Source organism: Choloepus didactylus, chromosome 9 (genome assembly GCF_015220235.1).
Source record: "Choloepus didactylus isolate mChoDid1 chromosome 9, mChoDid1.pri, whole genome shotgun sequence".
NCBI classification, from domain to species: Eukaryota; Metazoa; Chordata; class Mammalia; order Pilosa; family Megalonychidae; genus Choloepus; species Choloepus didactylus.
Window position 1 is genome coordinate 45,622,265 of NC_051315.1, and position 22,200 is coordinate 45,644,464.

The window sequence follows — 22,200 nt, forward strand, 5'->3', positions numbered from 1 at the left end:
CTGACAGAATTTGTCAACAAGAGACATGCACTACAAGAAATACTAAAGGAGTTCTGCAGGCTGAAAGCAAGAGACAGGAGAGAGGCTTGGCGTTCAGTGCAACAATGAAGATTATCAGCAAGGGTAACTAAAAGGGTAAAAAGAGAGACAAAAATAGGGTATGGCAAATAAAATTCAAAGGATAAAATGGTTGAAGTAAATACTGCCTTTACAATAATAAGATTGAATATTAATGGATTGAACTCCTCAATCAAAAGACACAGATTAACAGAATGGATAAAGAAGTATAATCCATCTATATGCTGTCTAGAAGAGACTCCCTTAGACCCAAGGACACAAACACATTGAAAATGAAAGGTTGGAAAAAGATATTTCACACAAACAAGAGCTGGAATAGATATACAAATATCAGACAAAATAGACTTTAAATGCAAAAGTGGTATAAGAGAAAAAGAAGGACACTGTGTATTAATCAAAGGGGCAATCCACCAAGAAGAAATAACTATCATAAATATTTATGCACTTAACTAGGATGTCCTCAAATTACATGAGGCAAACACTGGCAAAATTGAAGAGAGAAATAGACATTGGAATAATATTTGGAGACTTCAATATACCACTCACATCAATAGATAGAACAACTAGTCACAGGATCAATAAGGAAACAGAGAACTTGAACAATATGGTAAATGAACTAAATCCAACAGGCATATACAGAACACTGCACCCCAAAACAGCAAGATATACATTCTTCTTAAGTGTTTATGGATAATTTTCCAGGATAGACCAAATTTGGGTCATAAAGCAAGTCTCAGTAAATTTTAAAAAGATTGAAATTATATGGAGAACTTTCTCTGACCATAATGGAATGAAGTTGGAAATCAATAACAAGCAGGGAACTGGAAAATTCACAAATAAATGGAGGTTAAACAATACACTCTTAAACAATCAGGGGGTCAAAGAAGATATTCCAGGAGAAATCAGTTAATATCTTAAGATGAATGATAACAAGAATACAATATATCGAAGATGGCGGCATAGAGAGGAGTGGAACACTGTTAGTCCCCCCTGGAACAATTCATAAATGACCAAAAAACTAGTAAATAACCTGCAATAACAGCGGGGAGACAAACGTGACTGTCCACCCATCATCCACCAACCTGAATTGGGAGGAATGCCTGAGATCACAGCATAAAATCTGTAAGTAAAACTGCGGACCGCGCTGAGAGCCGAGAGCCGAGAGCCCCACCCTCACAGAAGCCGCACGGTACACTCTCTCAGCCCAGCACCAAGGGAGGTTTTAATATTAACTGCTCAATACAGACAACGAATCCTCAACAAGCAGACAGAGGCTTTTGGTGACAACTGACCTTGGGAGAGTCGGGGGACATATCTGTCTCAGGACAGGGAGCCCAGAGGATCGGGTGCTATCTCCAGCTGATGGGTGAACCTGGGAGTTTTTCTGTCACTTTCTCCCTCTGTGGAGAAAACCTCAGCTGTTCTCAGCGTGCAATGCTTTGCAGTAAAGACAGCCTCAGACATTTTAAAACCAAAACACTTCAATCAGCAGAGTCACAGAAACAAAGAACTTACTGAAATGCAAATGACATCTCTGGAGGGGGCATAGCTTCCCAAGAGGAAAGGGAGGGGCTCAGCTCTACCGTCCATCTTTCAGTCTTTCCAGAACCAGACCCCAAAGCCTTGGGGAGGACAGCCACAGGCCACATTCTGTTACACAGGCAGTGACAGGTGCATCTGCCAGGCAGAAAAGCACAGGTGTCTCAATCCTCTAAGAAAAGCCATCAGGGAAACCAGATACTGAAATATTACCTCTTTCTGTGACCTGAGCCTGTTCTCATCTGGGAAAAGCTGATTGGGGTGGCCTAGGAGGTCAGATGCCAAGACAACAGAAAACTACAACCTACACTAAGAAAAATGAAGCTATGACCCACTCAAAGGAACAAACATACACTTCAACTGAGATACAGGAATTTAAACAACTAATGCTAAATCAATTCAAAAAGTTTAGAGAGTATTTCACAAAAGAGATAAGAGGCTGTAGAGAAAACACTGGGCATATATAAGGCAGAAATTGAAAGTTCAAAAAAACAACCAGTAGAATATATGGAAATGAAAGGCACAACACAAGAGATGAAAGACACAATAGAAACATACAACAGCAGATCTCAAGAGGCAGAAGAAAACACTCAAGAACTGGAGAAAAAAACACCTGAAAGACTACACACAAAGGAGCAGATGGAGAAAAGAATGAAAAAATGTGAGCAATGTCTCCGGGAACTTAAAGATGAAACAAAGTACAAGAACATACGTATCACTGGTGTCCCAGAAGGAGAAGAGAAGGGAAAAGGGGCAGAGGCAATAATAGAGGAAATAATCAATGAAAATTTCCCATCTCTTATGAAAGACATAAAATTACAGATCCAAGAAGCGCAGCGTACTCCAAACAGAATAGATCTGAATAGGCCTATCCCAAGACACTTAATAATCAGATTATCAAATGTCAAAGACAAAGAGAGAATCCTGAAAGCAACAAGAGAAAAGCAATCCATCACATACAAAAGAAGCTTAATAAGATCATGTGCGAATCTCTCAGCAGAAACCATGGAGGCAAGAAGGAAGTGGTGTGATATATTTAAGATACTGAAAGAGAAAAACCGCCAACCAAGAATCCTATATCCAGCAAAGCTGTCTTTCAAATATGAGGGAAAGCTCAAAATATTTTCTGACAAACAGACAATGAGAGACTTTGTGAACAAGACACCTGCCCTACAGGAAATACTAAAGGGAACATTGCAGAGTGTTAGCAGAAGACGGGAGTGTGTGGTTTGGAACACAATTTTGGGAGATGGTAGCACAGCAATGTAAGTACACTGAACAAAGATAGCTATGTATATGGTTGAGAGAGGAAGATTGGGAACATGTGAGACACCAGAAGAAAGGAGGAAAGATAAAGACTGGGACTGTGTAACTTGGTGAAATCTAGAGGGTTCAACAATTGTGATAAAATGTACAAATCTGTGCTTTTACAAGGGAGAACAAGCAAATGTCAACCTTGCAAGGTGTTAAAAATGGGGAGTCACTGGGGGAGGGATGCAATCAATGTAAACTAGAGACTGTAACTAACACAATCATTGTATTATGCTTCCTTTAATGTAACAAAGGTGATATACCAAGGTAAATGCAGATAGGAGGGGGGGATAGGGAAGGCGTGTTGGACACTTGACATTGGTGGTGTTGTCTGACTCTTTACCCTACTTTGATTTGGGATTGCTTTTCCTTTTGCTACTTCCTGGCTGTCACTTTTTTCCTCTATATTTTCCCTCTCTACCTTCTCTGACGCTCCCTCCTGCCTTGTGGAAGAAATGTAGATGCCCTTATTTAGATAGTGGTGAAGGTGGTGAACACATAAATATGTGACCATACAGAGAACCATCGATTGTTTACTTAGGATGGAATGTATGGGGTGTGAACAAAACCATCTTAAAAAAACAATGGGTTGATGTCAAAACCTCAAGGACAATATACTGAGTGAAATAAGCCAGATACATAACAACAAATATTGCAGGGTCTCACTAATAAGAACTAATTATAATGTGTAAACTCACACACATGAAATATAAGGTATCAAGATATAGGACGAGGCTTAAGAATGGGGAGTGGTTGCTTAGTATGAACAGAATGTTCAACTAGGATGAACTAAATGTTGGAAATGAACAGAGGTGTCGGTAGCAAGATGTGAGAATAACTAACAGTGCCGAATGGCGCGTGAATGAGGTGGAAACGGGAAGCTTAGAGACATGTATGTCACCAGAAGGAAAGTTGGAGGTCAAAAGATGAGAATGTATAAAACTGAATCCTATGGTGGGCAATGTCCATGATTAACTGTACAAATATTAGAAAACTCTTCCATGAACCAGAACAAATGTATGACAATACAACTAGAAGTTAATAATAGAGGGGCATATAGGGTAGAAATATATACCTATTGCAAACTATGTACTACAGTTTGTAGTATTTCAACATTCTTTCATAAACAGTAACAAATGTACTATACCAACACTATGAGTCGACAATTGAGGGGGGTTGGTTAGGGATATGGGAGGATTCGAGTTTCCTTTTCTTTTTCTTTCTTTCTTTTTTTTTTTTTTTTTTTCCATCTTTCACTTTATTTCTTGTCTGGAGTAATGAAAAGTTTCTAAAAATTGAACAAAAATTAAGTGTGGTGATGGATGCACAGCTGTATGAGGGTACCAGGGGCAACTGATTGTACACATTGGATCTTTGGAAAATTGCATGGTATCTGAACAATCCCAATAAAAATTTAAAAAATAAAATAAACAAATGGGAAAAAATGAATTAAAAAAAGAATACAATATATCAAAATTTATGGAATGTTATGAAGGCAGTGCTGAGAGGAAAATTTATAGCCCTAAATGCCTATGTTAAAAAAGAAGAAAAAGCTAAAATCAAAGAAGTAACTGTGCACATGGAGAAACTAGAAAAAGAACAGCAAACTATTCCCAAAGCAAGCAGAAGGAAAGAAATAACAAAGATTATAACAGAAATAAACAAAATCAAGAACAGAGAAACCAGAGATAATTAACAAAATGAAAAGTTGGTCCTTTGAGAGGATCAATAAAAAATCTCAAACCCTTATCTAGACTGACAAAGAAAAAAAGAGAGAAGATACAAATAAATAAAATCAGAAATGAGAGGGGGAACATTACTACTGATCCCCCAGAAATAAAAAAGATCATAAGAGGATACTATAAACAACTGTATGCCAACAAATTAGACAACAGCTGAAATGGATAAATTTCCTAGAAACACACAAACAACCTACACTGACTCTAGAAGAAATAGAAGACACCAACAGACCAGATGATTCAAAGAGATTGAATCAGTCATCAAAAACCTCCCAACAAAGTAAGGCCCAGGACCACATGGCTTCACAGGTGAATTCTACCAATCACTCAAAAAAGAATTAATACCATTCTTGCTCAAACGCATGCATAAACTTGAAGAGAAGGAAACACTACCTAACTCATTCTATGAGGCCAATGTGATGTTGGCCTAATACCAAAACCATATAAACATACTAAAAGAAAAGAAAATTACAGACCAATTTCTCTAATGAATACAGATGCAAATATTCTCACCAAAATTCTTGCAAATCAAATCCAACAGCACATTAAAAGAATTATACACCATGATCAAGTGGGTTTTTTCCCAAAGTATGCAAGGGTGGTTCAACACAGGAATCAATTAATGTAATACACCACATTACAAATCAAAGAGGGAAAACCATATTTTCATCTTGATTGAAACAGAAAAGGCAGTTGACAAAATCCAGTATACTTTCTTGATAAAAACACTCAAAAGATAGAAACAGAAGGAAACTTTCTTAACATGATAAAGGGCATATATGAAAAACACACAGCTAACATCATACTCAATGCTGAAAGACTGAAAGGTTTCCATCTAAGATCTGGAAAAAGACAAGGACGCCCATGGTCATCAGTTATTCAACATTGTACTAGAAGTTCTAGCCAGAGTAGTTAGGCAAGAAAAAGAAATCAAAGACATCAAACTGGAAAGGAAGAAGCAAAACATTCACTATTTGCAGATGACATGATCCTATATATGGAAAGTCCCCAGAAATCTGCAACAAAGCTACTAGAGCTAATAAATGAATGCAGCAAAGTGGCAGGATACAAGAGTAACATGCAAAAATCAGTAGTGTTTCCGTACACCAGTAATGAGCAATCTGAAGAAGAAACCCAGGAGAAAAAATCCATTTACAATAACAACTAAAAGAATCAAATATTTAGGAATAAATTTAACCAAGGATGTAAAGGACTTGTACACAGAAAACTACAAAAGATTGCTAAAAGAAATCAAAGAAGACCTACAAAAATGGAAGAACATTCTGTGTTCTTGGATTGGAAAACTAAAAATCATTAAGTTGTCAATTCTACTCAAATTGATTTACAGATTCAATGCATTCCCAATCAAAATTCCAACAGCCTACTTTGCAGAATTGGAAAAACCAATTATCAAATTTATTTGGGAGGGTAAGGGACCCCAAATAGCCATAAATATCATGAAAACAAAGAAGGAAATTGGGAGATTCACATTTCTTTACTTAAAGGCATATTACAAAGCTACAGTGGTCAAAAGAGCATGGTACTGACAAAAAGATAGATATATTGACCAATGGAATAAAATTGAGAGTTCATATACAGACCCTCACGTCTATGAACAACTGGTATTTGACAAGGCTGCCAAGTCCACTCAGCTGGGAAAGAACAGACTCTAACAAATTGTGCTCAGAGAATTGGATATCCATATGTAAAAGAATGAAAAGAGAACTCCTATCTCACACCTTACACAAAAATTAATTCAAAATGGATCAAAGACATATATAAGAACCAGGACCATAAAATTCCTAGAAGAAAATATAGGGAAGCGTCTTCAACATCTTGTGTAGGCAGTGGTTTCTTAGACTTTACAACCAAAGCACAAGTAACAAGAGAAAGAAAAAAAAAGATATGTGGGACCTCCTCAAAATTTAAACTTTTGTGCATCAAAGAACTTTGTCAAGAAAGTGATAAGACAACCTACTCAATGGGAGAAAATATTTGGAAACTACATATCCAATAAGGGCTTAATATCCAGAATATATAAAGAAATCCTACAACTCAACAATAAAAAGACAAACAACACAATAAAAAAAATGGACAAAAGATTTCAAATAGACATTTCTCCAAAGAGGAAATAAAAAGGGCCAAAAAGCACATGAAAGATGCTCAACATCACTGCTATTAGGGAAATGCAAATCAAAACCACAATGAGATATCAGTTCACACCTACTAGAACAGCCACTATTTAAAAAAACAGAAAACTACAAGTGTTGGCAAGGATGTGGGGAAATAGGAACACTCATTCATTGCTGGTAGCAATATAAACTGGTGCAGCCACTGTAGAAGACATTATAATGATTCCTCAGGAAGCTAAGTATAGAATTGCCATATGATCCAGCAATCCTGCCACTAGGTATATACACAGAAGAATTGAAAGCAGGGACTCAAACAGACATTTGAACACTGATGTTCATAGCAGCAATATTCACAATTGCCAAAAGATGGAAGCAACCCAAGTGTCCAGCAACTGATGCACATATGATGAAATATTATTCAGCAGTAAAAAGGAATGAAGCCCTGATGCATGCAACAACATGGATGAACCTTGATGACATGAAGTTGAGTGAAATAAGCCGGACACAAAAGGATACTGTTATGAACTAATTATAATAAGCAATCTCATAGAGTCAGAATCTAAGATATAGGTTACCAGGCAATAAATTGGGGTTAGAGAATGGGGAGTTGAGGCTTAACTTGTACAGAATTTCTATTTAAGCTGATGGTAAAGGTTTGGAAATGGATGGTGGTCATAGTGGCACATTATTGTGAGTATAATCAACAGCACTAAACTATACAGGTGAATGTGGTAAAAGAGGAAACTTTAGGATGTATATATAACTAGAATAAAAATTTAAAGACAAAACATATGACTGTATAGCACAGTGAATCTATTACAGATGATGGCCTATAGTTAATAGTACAAGTATAAAAATGTTCTTTCATGGGTTATAACTAATGTTTGACAAGGTGGTAATAATAGAGTGGTATATGGAAAAAAATACACCTAATATAAATAACGGAAAATAGAACCACCTTAATAATCTCTCAACAACTCTAACAAAGGTAACTACCATTAAAAATACAATTATTTAAAAGTGCTATCATCAATAGTAACAAAATGTTACTCACTAATGCAAGGTGTTGGTGTTGGGTGGTGTACAGTAATCCTGTATTTTATATATGATTGTTTTATAAACTCACAAATTCTCTAATAAAAAATAATAAATGAAAACTACAGACCAATAGTCCTCATGTATATAGCTGTGAAAATCCTTGACAAAATATTATCAAATGAAATCCACAAACATAAAATGTGCAAATATAACAAGTGAGGTTTATACTAGCAGTGCAAGGATGGTTTAACATTCAAAAACCAATCACTGTAACTCATCATGTTACCAGAAAAGGAAGAAAATCTATTATATGATTTCAATCGATGTGGAAACAGCATCAGACAAAAGTTCAACATCCATTTGTATTGAAAACCCTCAGCAAACAAGAAATAGAAGGGAAGAATATTAATGTATTAAAAGGCACCTATGAAAAACCTACAGTTCATAACATTTCTATTGCACAGTATCAATGTCCTAGCCAATACAATAAGGTAATTAAAAGAAATACAAGACATAAAGATTCAAATGGAACATGTAAAGGATGACATGATTGTGTATATATAACAGAATCTACAAATAATGGAACTAGTAAGTGAATTTATTAAGGTCATAGGATAAAAGGCCAAATGGCAAAAATCAATTTAATTTTATTGTACAATTAGAAAATGAAATTAAGAAAACTATACCATTTGTGATAGCACTTTCAAAATTCAAGCACCTAGGAATTAATTTAAGGAAGGATGGGCAAAAACTCAAGACTACAAAACTACTCAAAACTACAAAATATTGCTAAGAAAAAAAGACCTAAATAAATGGAGATATGCACCATGTTCAGGGATTATAAGATTCAATATTCTTAAGATGGCTGTTCTAATCATGTTGAATTACAGAATCAATGAAATCAGAACAAAATCCCATCAGATTATTTTGAAAATGTATAAGGTGAGTGTAAAATTTATATGGAAATGCAAAGAATCTTGAATAACTAAGAAAATCCTAAAGGCAGCAAGGGGAAGACTTACACTACAAGATTTCAAAACTTTCTATAAAGCCACAGTACTAGAGAGCATGACATTTCCATAAGCATAAACAAATAGATCAATGGGACAGAATATAAAATCTACAAGTATGAGCACAGATGCAACGTCACTTAATTTACCACAAAGGCTTCAATACAATGCAAAGGGGAAAGGATGTTCTTTTCAATAAATAGTGCTGGAGCAACTGTATTATCTGTATAGGGAGGAAAAAAAAGAATAAAAGCCCCCTATAGTATACCATATTGAAAATTAATTCCAGGTGGATCATAGATCTAAATGTGGAAAGTAAAACAATCAGATTTCTAAAAAAACACATAGGAGAATGTCTTCATAACCTTAGGGTAACCAAGGACACAAAAACACTAATGACAAAAGAAATAAAACATAAATTAGATTTCATCAAATTTTAGAACTTCTGTTTATAAAATAATACCATTCAGAAGGCAAAAAGGCAAGCCATAGATCCAGTGAATATATTCACGATATCTCATGTATATATGTATACTTTATCATGTCTATGAGAAATAATTTATAAGATTATATAATTCCAATGCAATAAATAAAAATAATAAAACAAAATATAATAAAAAGACTAACCCAATCAAAAAGACTAACACATCCTAATCTCCTCCCCTGCCAAAAAAAAAAAAAACACAAAGATTCTTCACAGAGGAGTATAGAGCATATCCTAACGGGCCAATAAGCATAAAAAAAGTGTCCAACAGCACCATTCTTCATTAAAGAAATACAAATTAAAACTACAATGCAATAACATTATACATGAACAAGACTAAATTAAAAAGCCTGACAACACTAAATTGCAAGGATGTCAAGCAACAGAAATTCCATACGTGTTGGTGGGCAGGCCAAATGGTACAGTTGGAGAATTATTAACAATGACACTCTGGAGAATTATTTTTCAATTTCTACTAAAGCTAAACATAAATACACCATGATCCAGAAATTCAACACCTACATACATACCCAAGACTATGTGTGTTCACAAGAAGATGGATGAAAAAATCAGTGAAAGTTTGTTCATAATAGCTCCAAGCTAGAAATAACCAAATGTCCATAAAAGGAGAATGGATAAGCTGTGCTATATTTATACAGTGGAAGTAGCACTGGCATACATCACTGAATGAAAGAATACAGATGCAGAAAAGTACATAAGATTCCACTTATTTGAAGTTCAAGAATAAACAAAGCTCCCCAGAGAATAACCAATCAGAGCTATCACTCTGACCTGGTAAGAGAGGTAAGAGATGGGGAACTCAGAGGGGTGGAGGAAAAGAGTGGCCCAGTGAAGCAAAACTTCCTGTCTGGTACAGGAATCTACAGTAATAGTCAGCCTGTGTAAATTATTAGGCTTATTTTTCTCTTTCTTTAACTTGGTCAGTCATTCATTCAACAAATATGCATTGAGCACCTACCAAAAAAAAAAATGAATAGACAAAGCTAATCAGTGATGTCAGCAGTCAAAGTAATGGACCCCTTGTGAGGATGATGGGTGATATAGACTGAAAATGGGCATAAAATGTCTTATGGGGTGCTGATATGGGTGGAGGTAACATGGTTGTATGGATATGTTTAAAAATTTTGAGCAATACACTCAAATTAGTTCACTTTGCACACATACAGTATATATGCTATATCTCAATTTTAAAATGGAAAAGGCTAGATAAGCTGGATGGAGCAAAGAGTAAGATTAGTACACACAATGCATATCAAGACTAAACATTTGGAAAGGACGATGATACATTCTGATACAATGTATGAGAGAAATATGACTGTTACAGAGTCTATAAAGCTCAGGGAAAGCACAATTATTCCAATACTAAAATAGAAAATCATGATTTCCCTTGGGTCTTTAAAAAAGTTCACTGTATATTATGGAAAAAGCAAGACTGAGCTTCACAGTTCTTCTTACATACATACTTCTCACAGCATGTGTGGTAGCTTGGAGTTTTGTATCCCAGGAAAACATGTTCTTAATCTTAACCCATTCCTGTGGGTGTGAACCCATGGTAAAGAGGACTTTTGATGAGTTTACTTCAGTTAAGGTGTGGCCCAAATGAATCAGGATGGGTCTTAATCCTATTGCTGGGGGCCTTATAGAGAAGGCCACAGAGAGAGAAGTCACAGGGAACAGCCAGAAGCTGGATGGAAGTCAACAGAACCCAAAAGAGAATGGAGAAGATGCCGCCATGCACGTTGCTATGAATTAGAAAAGCTAAGGGAACTCCAAAGATAGCCGGCCAGCCAGAAAATACCAACCCCATAAAGAAGCAAGCCTTCTAGCTTCTGAAACAGTGAGCCAATAAATTCCTGTTGTTAAACCAACCCATAGTATGGTATTTGTTTTAGCAGTCAGGAAACTAAAACAACATCCATTCACATTAACCAATAGCAACACTGAAAACACAGTTGAATATAAGCAATTCTATGGGAGAATTTTCATCTTGATTTGGCATAATAACTCTCAATCCTCTAAGAGGTAATAATCCTTTAAGAGGTTGTAATAACGTCAACTTCCTTCTCTGCAAAAAGCAATGCCTTTAATGTAATATAGCTAGAGAAGAGCTGTAGGAAAGAAAAAGAGAGGTTCATTCAATTGTTCATTTATTATCCTGTTAGAAATCTTCTGTTACTCATATAATTATTCTTTAGTCAGTGTTTCAAATTTACAATGTACTGTCTATTTCCTGGAAATACACACTACAGATTGTAAGGGGAATTTGAACAAGAACATAGTCTCACTATAACTAGTAGAGCAGGCAAATGTTGACAGAGTAGATCTTTACTCCTGGAGAGTGATAACGGAGATGGTGGAGAAGAAAGAAACACACATTTCTATGGTAGCAGGCCAGGAAAATGTCATCAGATAAAATTTGTGAGATGTGATGAGTTAATACTCTTTCATATATTTTGACTCTGTTTTAAAACAACCTGGTTTCTTTAAAGACGCGCTAATCTGGATTACCACCCTTTGTGCTAACATCTCTTGGAGAAGCATGTGTTTATGATACTATACATTTCATATTAAAATTATCATTGTCCATAGCCTGATGGATTGGATTTCTTTGTAATCCTGTTTTTGACCAGAGTATTTATTTCAGTCAACCATGAAGTTGAATGAAAATTTATAAGGAACTTAATTAATAAACAGGGATGTGGCTTCTATCACTGTCATTTTACCTTATTATGAGATAAGGTTGGCAAAATACATTAGGAGAAAATGTATGTGTTTCACTTTCAAATTTAAAGCAGCTTAATCATTTTCTTGATGTGAAAAGTTTATTGAAAAAAGTAGATTGATCTAATTTGGGATGTTTAAGTCATTGGCAAATTTAAATGGTTTTAAAAAAATAATAAGCCAAGCTCTTGAGTCATACTGAGTGATTCACCCATAGAATTCTTGAGGGGATTAATTTATAAGACTTACAAAGAAACAGCATCTTCACATGCCTACTCTTTAAAAGACAGAAGAGAACAACAGGGGAGATTATTCTGGAGGAGAGAAAGTGAAGAATTAGGACAGAGCAGAGCCTTATAAGCCTGGCTCTCCAATCAGAGCAGGTGAATTCAAGAGGCACGTGATGCGGCAAGGAGGGGTATCCCATGATTAGCAGCAAAGTGTTGGCTTCTTTGGAAATAAAATCTTTCTTGTCTGCTTCAGGCTTCTACTCCCCACCCCCTCCCTTTTACTTTTTACTGGATCCCTAAGTGGGAGGAATACTGATCTGTATTATTCAGATTTCAGGGAACCAAGTGTTCCATGTGCTTCGGGGATCCAGCTTTCAAAGAACATAAAAGGCACAGGGTTCACGCTCATGTCCCTGTCTTCCACCTTTTCTCCATGGCAAGTGTGGGAGGTGTAGGACCTGCTTCCTTGCAGAAGAGACCCAGCCAACCCTCTCCATAGACTCTGCCTTTTCTTCCCATAGAAATTGCCCCCGAGATCACAACCTGGACCTCTTCCCCGAGCTACCGTGAAGGCTGGACAGATGCAAGGTTTGGCAGATAGAGGTCCCTTGTTCTGCCTCCCTGTTTTCATTTCCCTTGTTGCTAGGCAATGGACTTCCTTTCGATGGTATCATAGTGTAAGGATCCAGGATTCTGGTTTATCACAGCTCCCTCTTCTGTATGCTCAGTTTATTCAATCAGAGTTTAGAAAAGGGGCATATATTAGAGTTCTACCTTGCAATCTGGGGTCAAAGCACCAGGTAACAAGAAAAGGTTACTTTGCCTCCTTTTTCTAGATATTTCCCTTAGTGGCCCCTTTTAGATGGGAGTGAAGCACAGCTGAGCTCAGAAAGTATTTCAGTATTTCTGGGTCCCTATAGCAAAAGTGTTACTTCTATAACACTTACAAACATATCCCAATATTATCCCAATTTTTAAATGCTATAAGAGTAAACCTTGAGATTTTGACTATTGGCTATGAAAAATTTAAGACAGAAAAAGCCAAAACAATGGAAAATCTAGAAGAAATCTCAAAGAGGGGAATGAGGTAGAATATATAGCACATTCTTTGTGACTATAATTTTTTCCTCTGTTTTCACGCTTATTTTTGATTATTTATACTTAAAGATTAATTCTTCCCTCTTTTTTATTAAAATAAAATTTTTAAATACATGTAAACATACCTTTTTGCACTTTTTAATGGTGCATGCCTACAGTTGGGCATTTACAGGATACTTCCCACTACAAATCCCAAAATGAAGCCAACACTAATCATTTGGTAGCAGCAACTGCAGGTTAAGCCTTAGATAGAGGAACTACAGAGCCTCTAATAGGGATTGATGCATCACTGACACTTCCCTGAAAGACTTGCCATTGCTCTTTTAGGAATATGCTCTAAAACCCTAAACTGTGTCAGATTAACATGTCCTCCCTAACTCTAAACCAATCCAATCTCCTTTACTGCTAACCGTCTCCCATTTACAATAAGAGATGCAAGTACTGCTCAGAAAAATACAACAACCCTGATCTTGTCTACTGCCTGGAAGCATTTACCCCAAAAGAGAAACAGATGAAATTTTATTCAAAAGAAAAATACTCTAAAAATGCATCCGAAAATAACAATCACATTCAAAAGACAGCAAATTTGGGGAAAACCAACTGCTCTCACATAACAAGAACTTCCAGGGAGTCCTGAAAGTTATTCTAATCTTTCTCACATGTACTTTCATGTCAAGATACTCATATAAGATTGTTTAAAAAAAATAGTATGCATTTGTGCTAGTTTGAATATATTATGTCCCACCAAAAGCCATATTCTTTGATGCAGTCTTGTGGGGCAGATGTATTAGTGTTGATTAGATTGGAATCCTTTGAGTGTTTCCATGGAGCTGTGACTCAATCAGCTGTGAATGACTGGATAATTTCCATGGAGGTGTCACCCCACCCATTCAAGGTGGGTGTTAATTGGATCACTGGAGTCATATAAAGGAATTCACAGACAGAAGGACCTCAGAGCCACTGACAGTGACATTGTGAAGAGGGGCTGTAGTTGAGAGAGGACAAAATGCCCCAAAAGCAACATTTTGGAGAACACCATTTTGAAATGCAACCTGGGAGCAAGCGGATGCCAGCCACATGCCTTCCAAGCTAACAGAGGTTTTCCGGATGCCAATGGCCATCCTTTAGTGAAGGTACCCCATTGTTCCGGCTTTACCTTGGACACTCTATGGCCTTAAGACTGTAACTTTGTAACCAAATAAACCCCCTTTATAAAAGCCAATCCATTTCTGGTGTTTTGCATAACGGTAGCATTAGTAAACTGGAACGGCATTCCTCCTTGTTCACACAAGATATCTTGCGCAAAGAACTTGGAGTAACTCATTCAGAGATGCCTATGGGGATGATAGCAGAGCTAGAACAAGAAAAATTTGAAGAGACATGCATTAGAAAACAGGTCCACACTTATGTTTTTAATAAAAGAGCCAGGAGTTCATGTATCACAAGCCATTCATTTCTGCATAATATTTCTTTAATGTTGTGTTGCCAAATAAAATACAGAATGACAAGTCAAATTTGAATTAAAAAGTGAGTACTTTTTAACATGTGACATACTAAAATATTATTTGTTGTTTATCTGAAATTCAATTTAACTGGGTGTCCTGTACTTTATTTGCTAAATCTGTGCTGCTCTTTAATGTGCCTTTTAAAATTTTTCTGTATATGCCTTTGACTCTCAATTTTTTATCTTCAGCCCAGACTTATCCCCTGGATAAAACCAATGGTGTACTTGATATCTCTACTTTGATGTTGAATAGGCATCTTAAACTGAAAACTGAGCTCCTGATACCCGCCACCCATCCCCTGCCTCCCCAGACCAGCTTCTCCTGAAGTCTGCCCACCCCATGTAGGGGTCCATTCTTACATTGCTCAGGCCAAACACGGTGTCATCCTTCACTTCTCTCTTTCTCTCACACCCCAAGTCCTGTTTTGTTTTTGTATTTGTGTTTTTGTTTTTTTGATTTTAGTCATTCAGAGGAACTTTTATACTTCCATAAGTTTGAGGCTAGATAACAAGTTTTACGATCAATGAAGAAATAATCCCCTGAGGGTTTCTTCACAGAGAACTTCTCCTGGCCCAGAGATCTCTCTTCCTTGAAACCAAACATCTCTTGCCAGATTTATGTCAATCAACTAATAAATGACTGTGCTTTAAAGGGCAAAGGTAACAAAATCTTTTGCATTTATAAACTCAGTCACCCCAAGGCTTTCACTTTCAGTTCCCAGACAAGAAAAAAACTTTTAATGGGAACCCCTAAAGCTGTGGGGGGGGGGGGGGGAGGTTGGAAGCTCATTACATGAACCCACCCACCCGGATTATTAAACGAAACAGTTATCTTTTCATTTTTAGAGTAATAGCATACAGCTTTCTAGAATGGCAATAATCCTTTTCCAGCCAGAGGACAAAGGCACTTCATGAAATTAGAAGAAAATGCACTATGTGAAAATCTATATAACATCTAAATCACAGTTTCAAAAGAACTCCAGGACATTTTCTGCCATTCTTTATTTAGTAAGCATGATGACTGCTGTGAATTCATGTCAGATCTTTCTTATCAAGTATCAAGAAACCCAGAACCTAAATAATCAGAGCAACCAGAGCAGCCCAATTTTTAATCCAGTCTAGACAAATAAATATTTTTTCCAAGTTTCCACCAGCAGTTATCCTCTGAGATGCTCATGTCAATGCATGACCAGCTTGAGATGAGAGAGGTATTAGGGAACAACAGCCAGAGCAAAAAAGGTTTATTGACTTATCAGTGTTTTTAGATACTTAGGGTCCTAGCCAAGTTGGGAACTGCCCTTTCTGTCATGCAGATTCGCTGGCCATGTCCCCATGCCAAGAGCAACATGTCATACAACATGCCAACATGTCAAATACATTTTCAAAAATCGCCAATATGCTGAGTAATGTAATTTGCAAAAGTGACCAGGTCATAAATAACCTGGGGAACCATATGAGAAAATCAATTTTTAAAAAAATTTTAATGCTTTGAATTCCTCTGCTAAATAGCCAAAGATCTGTATAAAAATTAAGAACCAAAAATGTAAATAGCAACAGGCATTGTTTCTGTGGAAAACAAAGAGGGGTAAAAGTTTCTTAAAAGATTGAAAATGATTGCATTTGACATTAAAAACAAAGTTTATGTAAAAGCTCAACTTTGATAAATACTTCTCTACTATATTGATGTATTATCTCCATACCAGACATTTTTTCTTAGCCTTCATATTTTGAGGAAATCAAATTTATCTATGTGTGTGTGTATATACATACATATATACACATATAAATTTTTTGCAACTTTCAGTTTCAAAAGGTTTTCAAGAACATGGTGGGGCGTGTTTTCTCAGGCTGCCATGGTCAAGATCTCCAAAAATTTTCCAAAGATTCTGCCACATAACAAAATATACCTTTCAAACCAGGGAAAAGAGAGTTGAGGGTCTGCTTTTTAAAATGTCTGCAGCCAAGTTATTAGCTCCCCAAAATAAAAAAGATTGTACAGAAAGTCTGTGAAGAAATTTCACAGGTATACAGTCGAACTGGGATATATGAGAGACATTTTTGTTGTTAAATTCTATTAAATCATCAAGAGCACTCTCATTGTCCCAAATCTGCAGATTTCCACCCATTTCTTATAAAGACTTCCACAGTCAGTTTCCTTCCCATTGATGAATTTAACTTTTAACACAAATATTTCACTTAATCATCTCACTGACAGTCAAATCAGTACTCTGGGCTACTCTGCTTTCTTAAAAGACTGCGCATTTTCAAAGATAAATGGAATGTTAAATCCTCATAGTTTATCAATTAATCCCTTCCAATAATCAAATTTTTACTTGGGTATGTAGTTAGTGATTTTTTTCAGGCCATTGGCAACAATGATATCTGTAAGTCAAAGCTAATTATTCTCTTCAAACTTTCTCCTGCATATGTAATTAAGAGAAAAACTACCCACCCTCAAATACAGCTATTAATGTCAAATAGATTGTCATCTAGGAAAACAAACATGCATCAAAACCGGCTTCCAAAGTACAACTCTAAGGGAAAACACCTAGGTTTTACGTGCAAATGTCTTGAATGTTTGATTGAAATGTTTAAAGACTGAATTAGCAAGGTATCTGTTCCTGATCTAGGTAACCCAGGCTAATACCGTAATGAGAATAGTTTTAGAGTTAAAGGATTTTTTAATCATAGCACACTAGGATTTTACCAAAGATGCATTTGCCCCGGATTCTAGTAAACATTATAGAGAAACGTTTCTAGCTTAGGCTGAAGGCTTTATTTAGCCTAGCAAGGCATAGACCTGTTACAAACGTTGGGGCGCTTGCCAGAATTTTTTTTCCCTGCAACTCTCAGTAAAGATCATACCTCGAAAGCAACGTGCACTGCAAACCACGCAGATTTAAGATCCCACTCCCGCCTCCACAGCCCTGCACTAGCGGCTTTTGGAGTATCCCTCGCCCCCCAAAACGGACTGAAACCACCACCACCACCGCGCCGCTATCCTTGTGCAGCATTACGGGGCTCAGCACAGTGTCCCCAGAGTGCACCTGCAGCCCTCCCCTCCCTACAGAATGAACTGGGGCCGCCCAGCTCCCAGGCCTGCTTACACCCACAAACACTCTCCTACTCCCTCTGCAGCAAACCGCCCCCAAATTTCCGTCACCCACCTCACCCCTACTCCCCATATCCCCATGTCCCTGTCGCTTGTTCCCTCCTCCTGGTGGCTTCATCCCCAACACACCTGTCTACCTGTACGATCGCCAGGCGTCAGGTGCCCACGCGGCGCCCTATCCCGCCCTCCCTCACTGCCGGGCGCTTCCTCCTCCGCCCCACCGAAGATCCGCTTGCTCCGAGCACACTGTTCCTTCACCCCCGTGGCCACCCGCAGACCGCCCCAACTTCCATCCCCGCTGGAGCTGAGGACGGAGAACCCTAGGTACCTGCAGAGAACGCTGCGGCCACGGCGAGCAGCAGGAGAACCTGGAGGAGAGCCGAACGGAGCTCCCGGGTCATGGCCACCAGGAGGGCGCACTGGGGCTGCGGGGCCCCGGAGCCGAACCAGGAGCCTGGGCAGCGCGGACCGCTTTAAAGTTCCCGGGCGCGGGAGGGGAGCGCAGCCCTGACACCCTTTAGAAATGTGCGGTTGCCTCTAATCTGAGCGGGCGCCCCCACCTTTTGCCTCCCCCCTCCCACGCCCCCCGCGGCTGGCTGTGCGCGACGCTCCTGCCACTGGGCCCCGCAGCCGGGCTGGGGGGTGGAAGGGACAGAGCCCGCCCCCGCCGCGCCTCCGCCCCCTGTGCGCTCTGGCAGCCTCCAGGGCCTGTCGCTGCCAGGCAGGCGGGCAAAGGGGTGGCTGGGGTGGCCGGGCAGCGAGATCGCCGGGAGCCGGGACTGGGAGAGCGTGGGGGAGGCAGCGCTGAGCCCCCAAGACCGGAATACTCTGGGAGGGGTGTCGGGACGTGAGGGATTTCAGGAAAACCAAAACCCAGCAGCAAAGGCTTTCTGCTGGTTCGCTCTATACTCTCCCACAGAATATCCATCCGTCCAGCTCTTGTGACATTCATTTACTGTCCAGTGCCTTGAATATGTTCTAACTGGACAGCCCATGGGACACGCGCCTCCCCCCACCTCCTCTGGCCGCCGACCGTGGTAATCTTGTCCGGCGTGTCCCACCGCTAAGTCCCGGCTGTTCTTGAGTCTGTGGAAGGGCGCCCTCTCTGTCCAGCCCAGGAAATGACCATTTGTCTGCCTGCTTTCGAGACCTACCTGAGGTTTTGCCTTAAAAACTTCATCTCTTACCTGGTGCTTCCGGGAAACTTCCGCTCTATGAATGGCGACCAAAGCTGGACCACCTACGCCAGTTGACGTGGCTATGTGCAATATGTAAACCAGGTTTACAGGTAGAGGACCTGCCCTATGGAAGATATCTCGGTAGCTGTCATTTCACCAGTTGAAGAACTGAAAAAATATCACACACACACGGATTAAGGGAAGGAGAAGGAAGATTATTTAAAGTAGAGTATTAGAAACTTGTTTGAATATTGTTTAAATCTCTAAAGCCTTATTATCAAATGAGTGTGCATCCCATGTGGACTGTGAATGAAAATATAAGCGCAACATTGCCAATTAATAGAAATTAGCCTCAATTCAATTTATCCGTGTAGCCTGTGAATAGATTCATTTTAACTTGATCTACACAAAAAGCCAAGAAACGCTTGCCCATGGTATTACTACTTGCAGGGGGTTCCTTGAAACATGATTTAGTCACATAAATTAATTGCTTTTGAGTAAGAGGTATTACTTGCTTTTTCACCTAGCTAAGCATTAAATAAAGCCTGTATTCTTTGTGGGGCTATGAAGGACCTATGGTGAAATGATGTATATAATTGACTTAGCTATCAAAGGACTACAGTCTTGTAGGTGGGTTAGTTGTTGGACTTGAAGGCATCAGGGGGCAGTCATGAGGATCTCCCCAGCACAACCCTGGTTGAATCAAAAGATTCCTAGGCATAAAAAGACTTTTTCATATTTTATCCTGGATCCAAACAAACAAATATTGGAGATGTGGGACAAGTCTGAGCCCTTTCAGACACCCACAAAACAGATGCTTTTGTTTTTTTTTTTAAAAAAAAAAAGGCAAGAAAATGATAGGACATATTATATTTTGGCTGACTTGGTAAGTGTACCCTAGATTGTGATCTATGGTTGGAAACCACAAATTGGAGTCTAAAGATCAGGATTTATTGTGTTATTTGGGCCTGCCTCCTCAAAAGTAAATGGGACTTCTGAAATCCCTCCCTACTTCTCAGCCAAAACTGTGGCTGAAATTGAAAAGGATAATGTATATGAAAGCATTATTAAATTACAAGGCATTGTTCTAATGTCAGGTATTCACTCTCCCACATTTCTTTTGTCCCTTGACTATAGTAATGAACATTCTCTGCAAGTTGGAAAGCTCTCATCTTCCAAGAAAGCAAAGTTTATTATCTCCTGAAGTCCAATATTGAGTAACTTCAATATTCTAAACAAAAGTCAACAACTGAAATGATAATATTTTGGATATGTTGTGTTAAATAAGATATATTATTTTTAAAAGTAATTTCAGTTATTTTTTTTATGTTGCTACTAGAAAATTTTAAATTTCATATGAGACTCATATTACAACTCTATTGAACAATGTTGATCAAATGAATCCTCATTAGATGGCAAGGACCATTACCTTTATCTTAAGCACAGTATAAGAAAACCAGAGGAGTGGCCAGTATCTTGCCAGTCAACCTATGTCCATCCAATGAAGGAATCAGGATCTTTTGAATTCTTGATGTAAAATTCTATGCCACACCCTCTCTCTCTAGCTAAGCCAACTTGAAAGGCGAAATCACTGCCCTCCCCCCTACTTGGGATCAGACACCCAGGGGAGTGAATCTTCCTGGAAATGTGGAATATGACTCCCAGGGAGGAATGCAGACCCAGCATCGTGGGATGGAGAACATCTTCTTGACCAAAAGGGGGAAATGAAAGGAAATGAAATAAGCTTCAGTGGCAGAGAGATTCCAAAATGAGCCGAGGGGTCACTCTGGTGGGCATTCTTACGCACAATATAGACAACCTTTTTTAGGTTCTAATGAATTGGGGTAGCTGGCAGTAGATACCTGAAACTATCGAACTACAACCCAGAACCCATGAATCTTGAAGACAATTGTATAAAAATGTAGCTTATGAGGGGTGACAATGGGATTGGGAAAGCCATAGGACCACACTCCCCTTTGTCTAGTTTATGGATGGATGAGTAGAAAAATGGGGGAAGGAAACAAACAAACAAACAAAGGCACCCAGTGTTCTTTTTCACTTTAATTGCTCTTTTTCACTTTAATTATTATTCTTGTTATTTTTGTGTGTGTGGTAATGAAGGTGTCAGGGATTGATTTTGGTGATGAATGTACAACTGTGTAATGGTACTGTGAACAATCAAATGTACGATTTGTTTTCTATGACTGCATGGTATGTGAATATATCTCAATAAAATGAATATAAAATATAAAAAAAATTCTATGCCACAACAAAGGTAAATAGTAAAACTCTAAGTACTTAGTTTGTAGGAGTATTTAAAATTAGGTTTTCAAATATCATTTACCCCCATCCTCACGAGTATGTTCTTGCAAGGTCAATACTAAGGAAACTTTGAAATAAGGAGTTAACCACTCTCAATGTTTTGAATCCCAATAGCTGGCAAAGTATAGTCTCAAACAAGTACAAACATTTCTGATATGCTTGAGTCCTTAATGCCACTGTTCTAGTTTGCTAATGCTGCCAGGATGCAAAACACCAGAAATTGATCGGATTTTATAAAGGGAGTTTATTTGGTTACACAGTTACAGTCTTAAGGCCATCAAGTATCCCAGGTAATGCATCAACAATCAGGTACCTTCGCTGGAGGATGGCCAATGCGTCTGGAAAACCTCTGTTAGCTAGGAAGGCACGTGGCTGGTGTCTGCTCCAAGTTCTGGTTTCAAAATGGCTTTCTCCCAGGATGTTCCTCTCTAGGCCACAGCTCCTCCTCAAAATGTCACTCTCAGTTGCTCTTGGGGCGTTTGTCCTCTCTTAGCTTCTCCGGAACAAGAGTCTGCTTTCAATGGCCATCTTCAAACTGTCTCTCATCTGCAGCTCCTCTCTCAGCTCCTGTGCATTCTTCAAAGTGTCCCTCTTGACTGTGGCAAGCTCGCCCCTTCTGTCTGAGCTTATATAGCGCTCTAGTAAACTAATCAAGGCCTATGCTGAATGGGTGGGCCCACACC

General features: G+C 38.5%; 1 protein-coding gene across 4 annotated transcripts in view; it reads right to left on the reverse strand.

The window, feature by feature from the left end:
- The window catches only part of ACVR1C (activin A receptor type 1C), a 242,857-nt gene that overhangs the window by 94,827 nt on the left and 125,830 nt on the right, over window positions 1-22,200 (reverse strand). The window contains exon 1 of one of the 4 annotated variants that reach the window (XM_037850101.1): window positions 18,346-18,633. The exons of the other annotated variants lie outside the window; for them this stretch is intronic. Coding sequence (XP_037706029.1) covers window positions 18,346-18,418 — 73 coding nt within the window. The 5' untranslated portion in view covers window positions 18,419-18,633. Of the gene's footprint in view, window positions 1-18,345; window positions 18,634-22,200 lie in introns of those variants that run through there. 4 annotated transcript variants of the gene reach the window in all.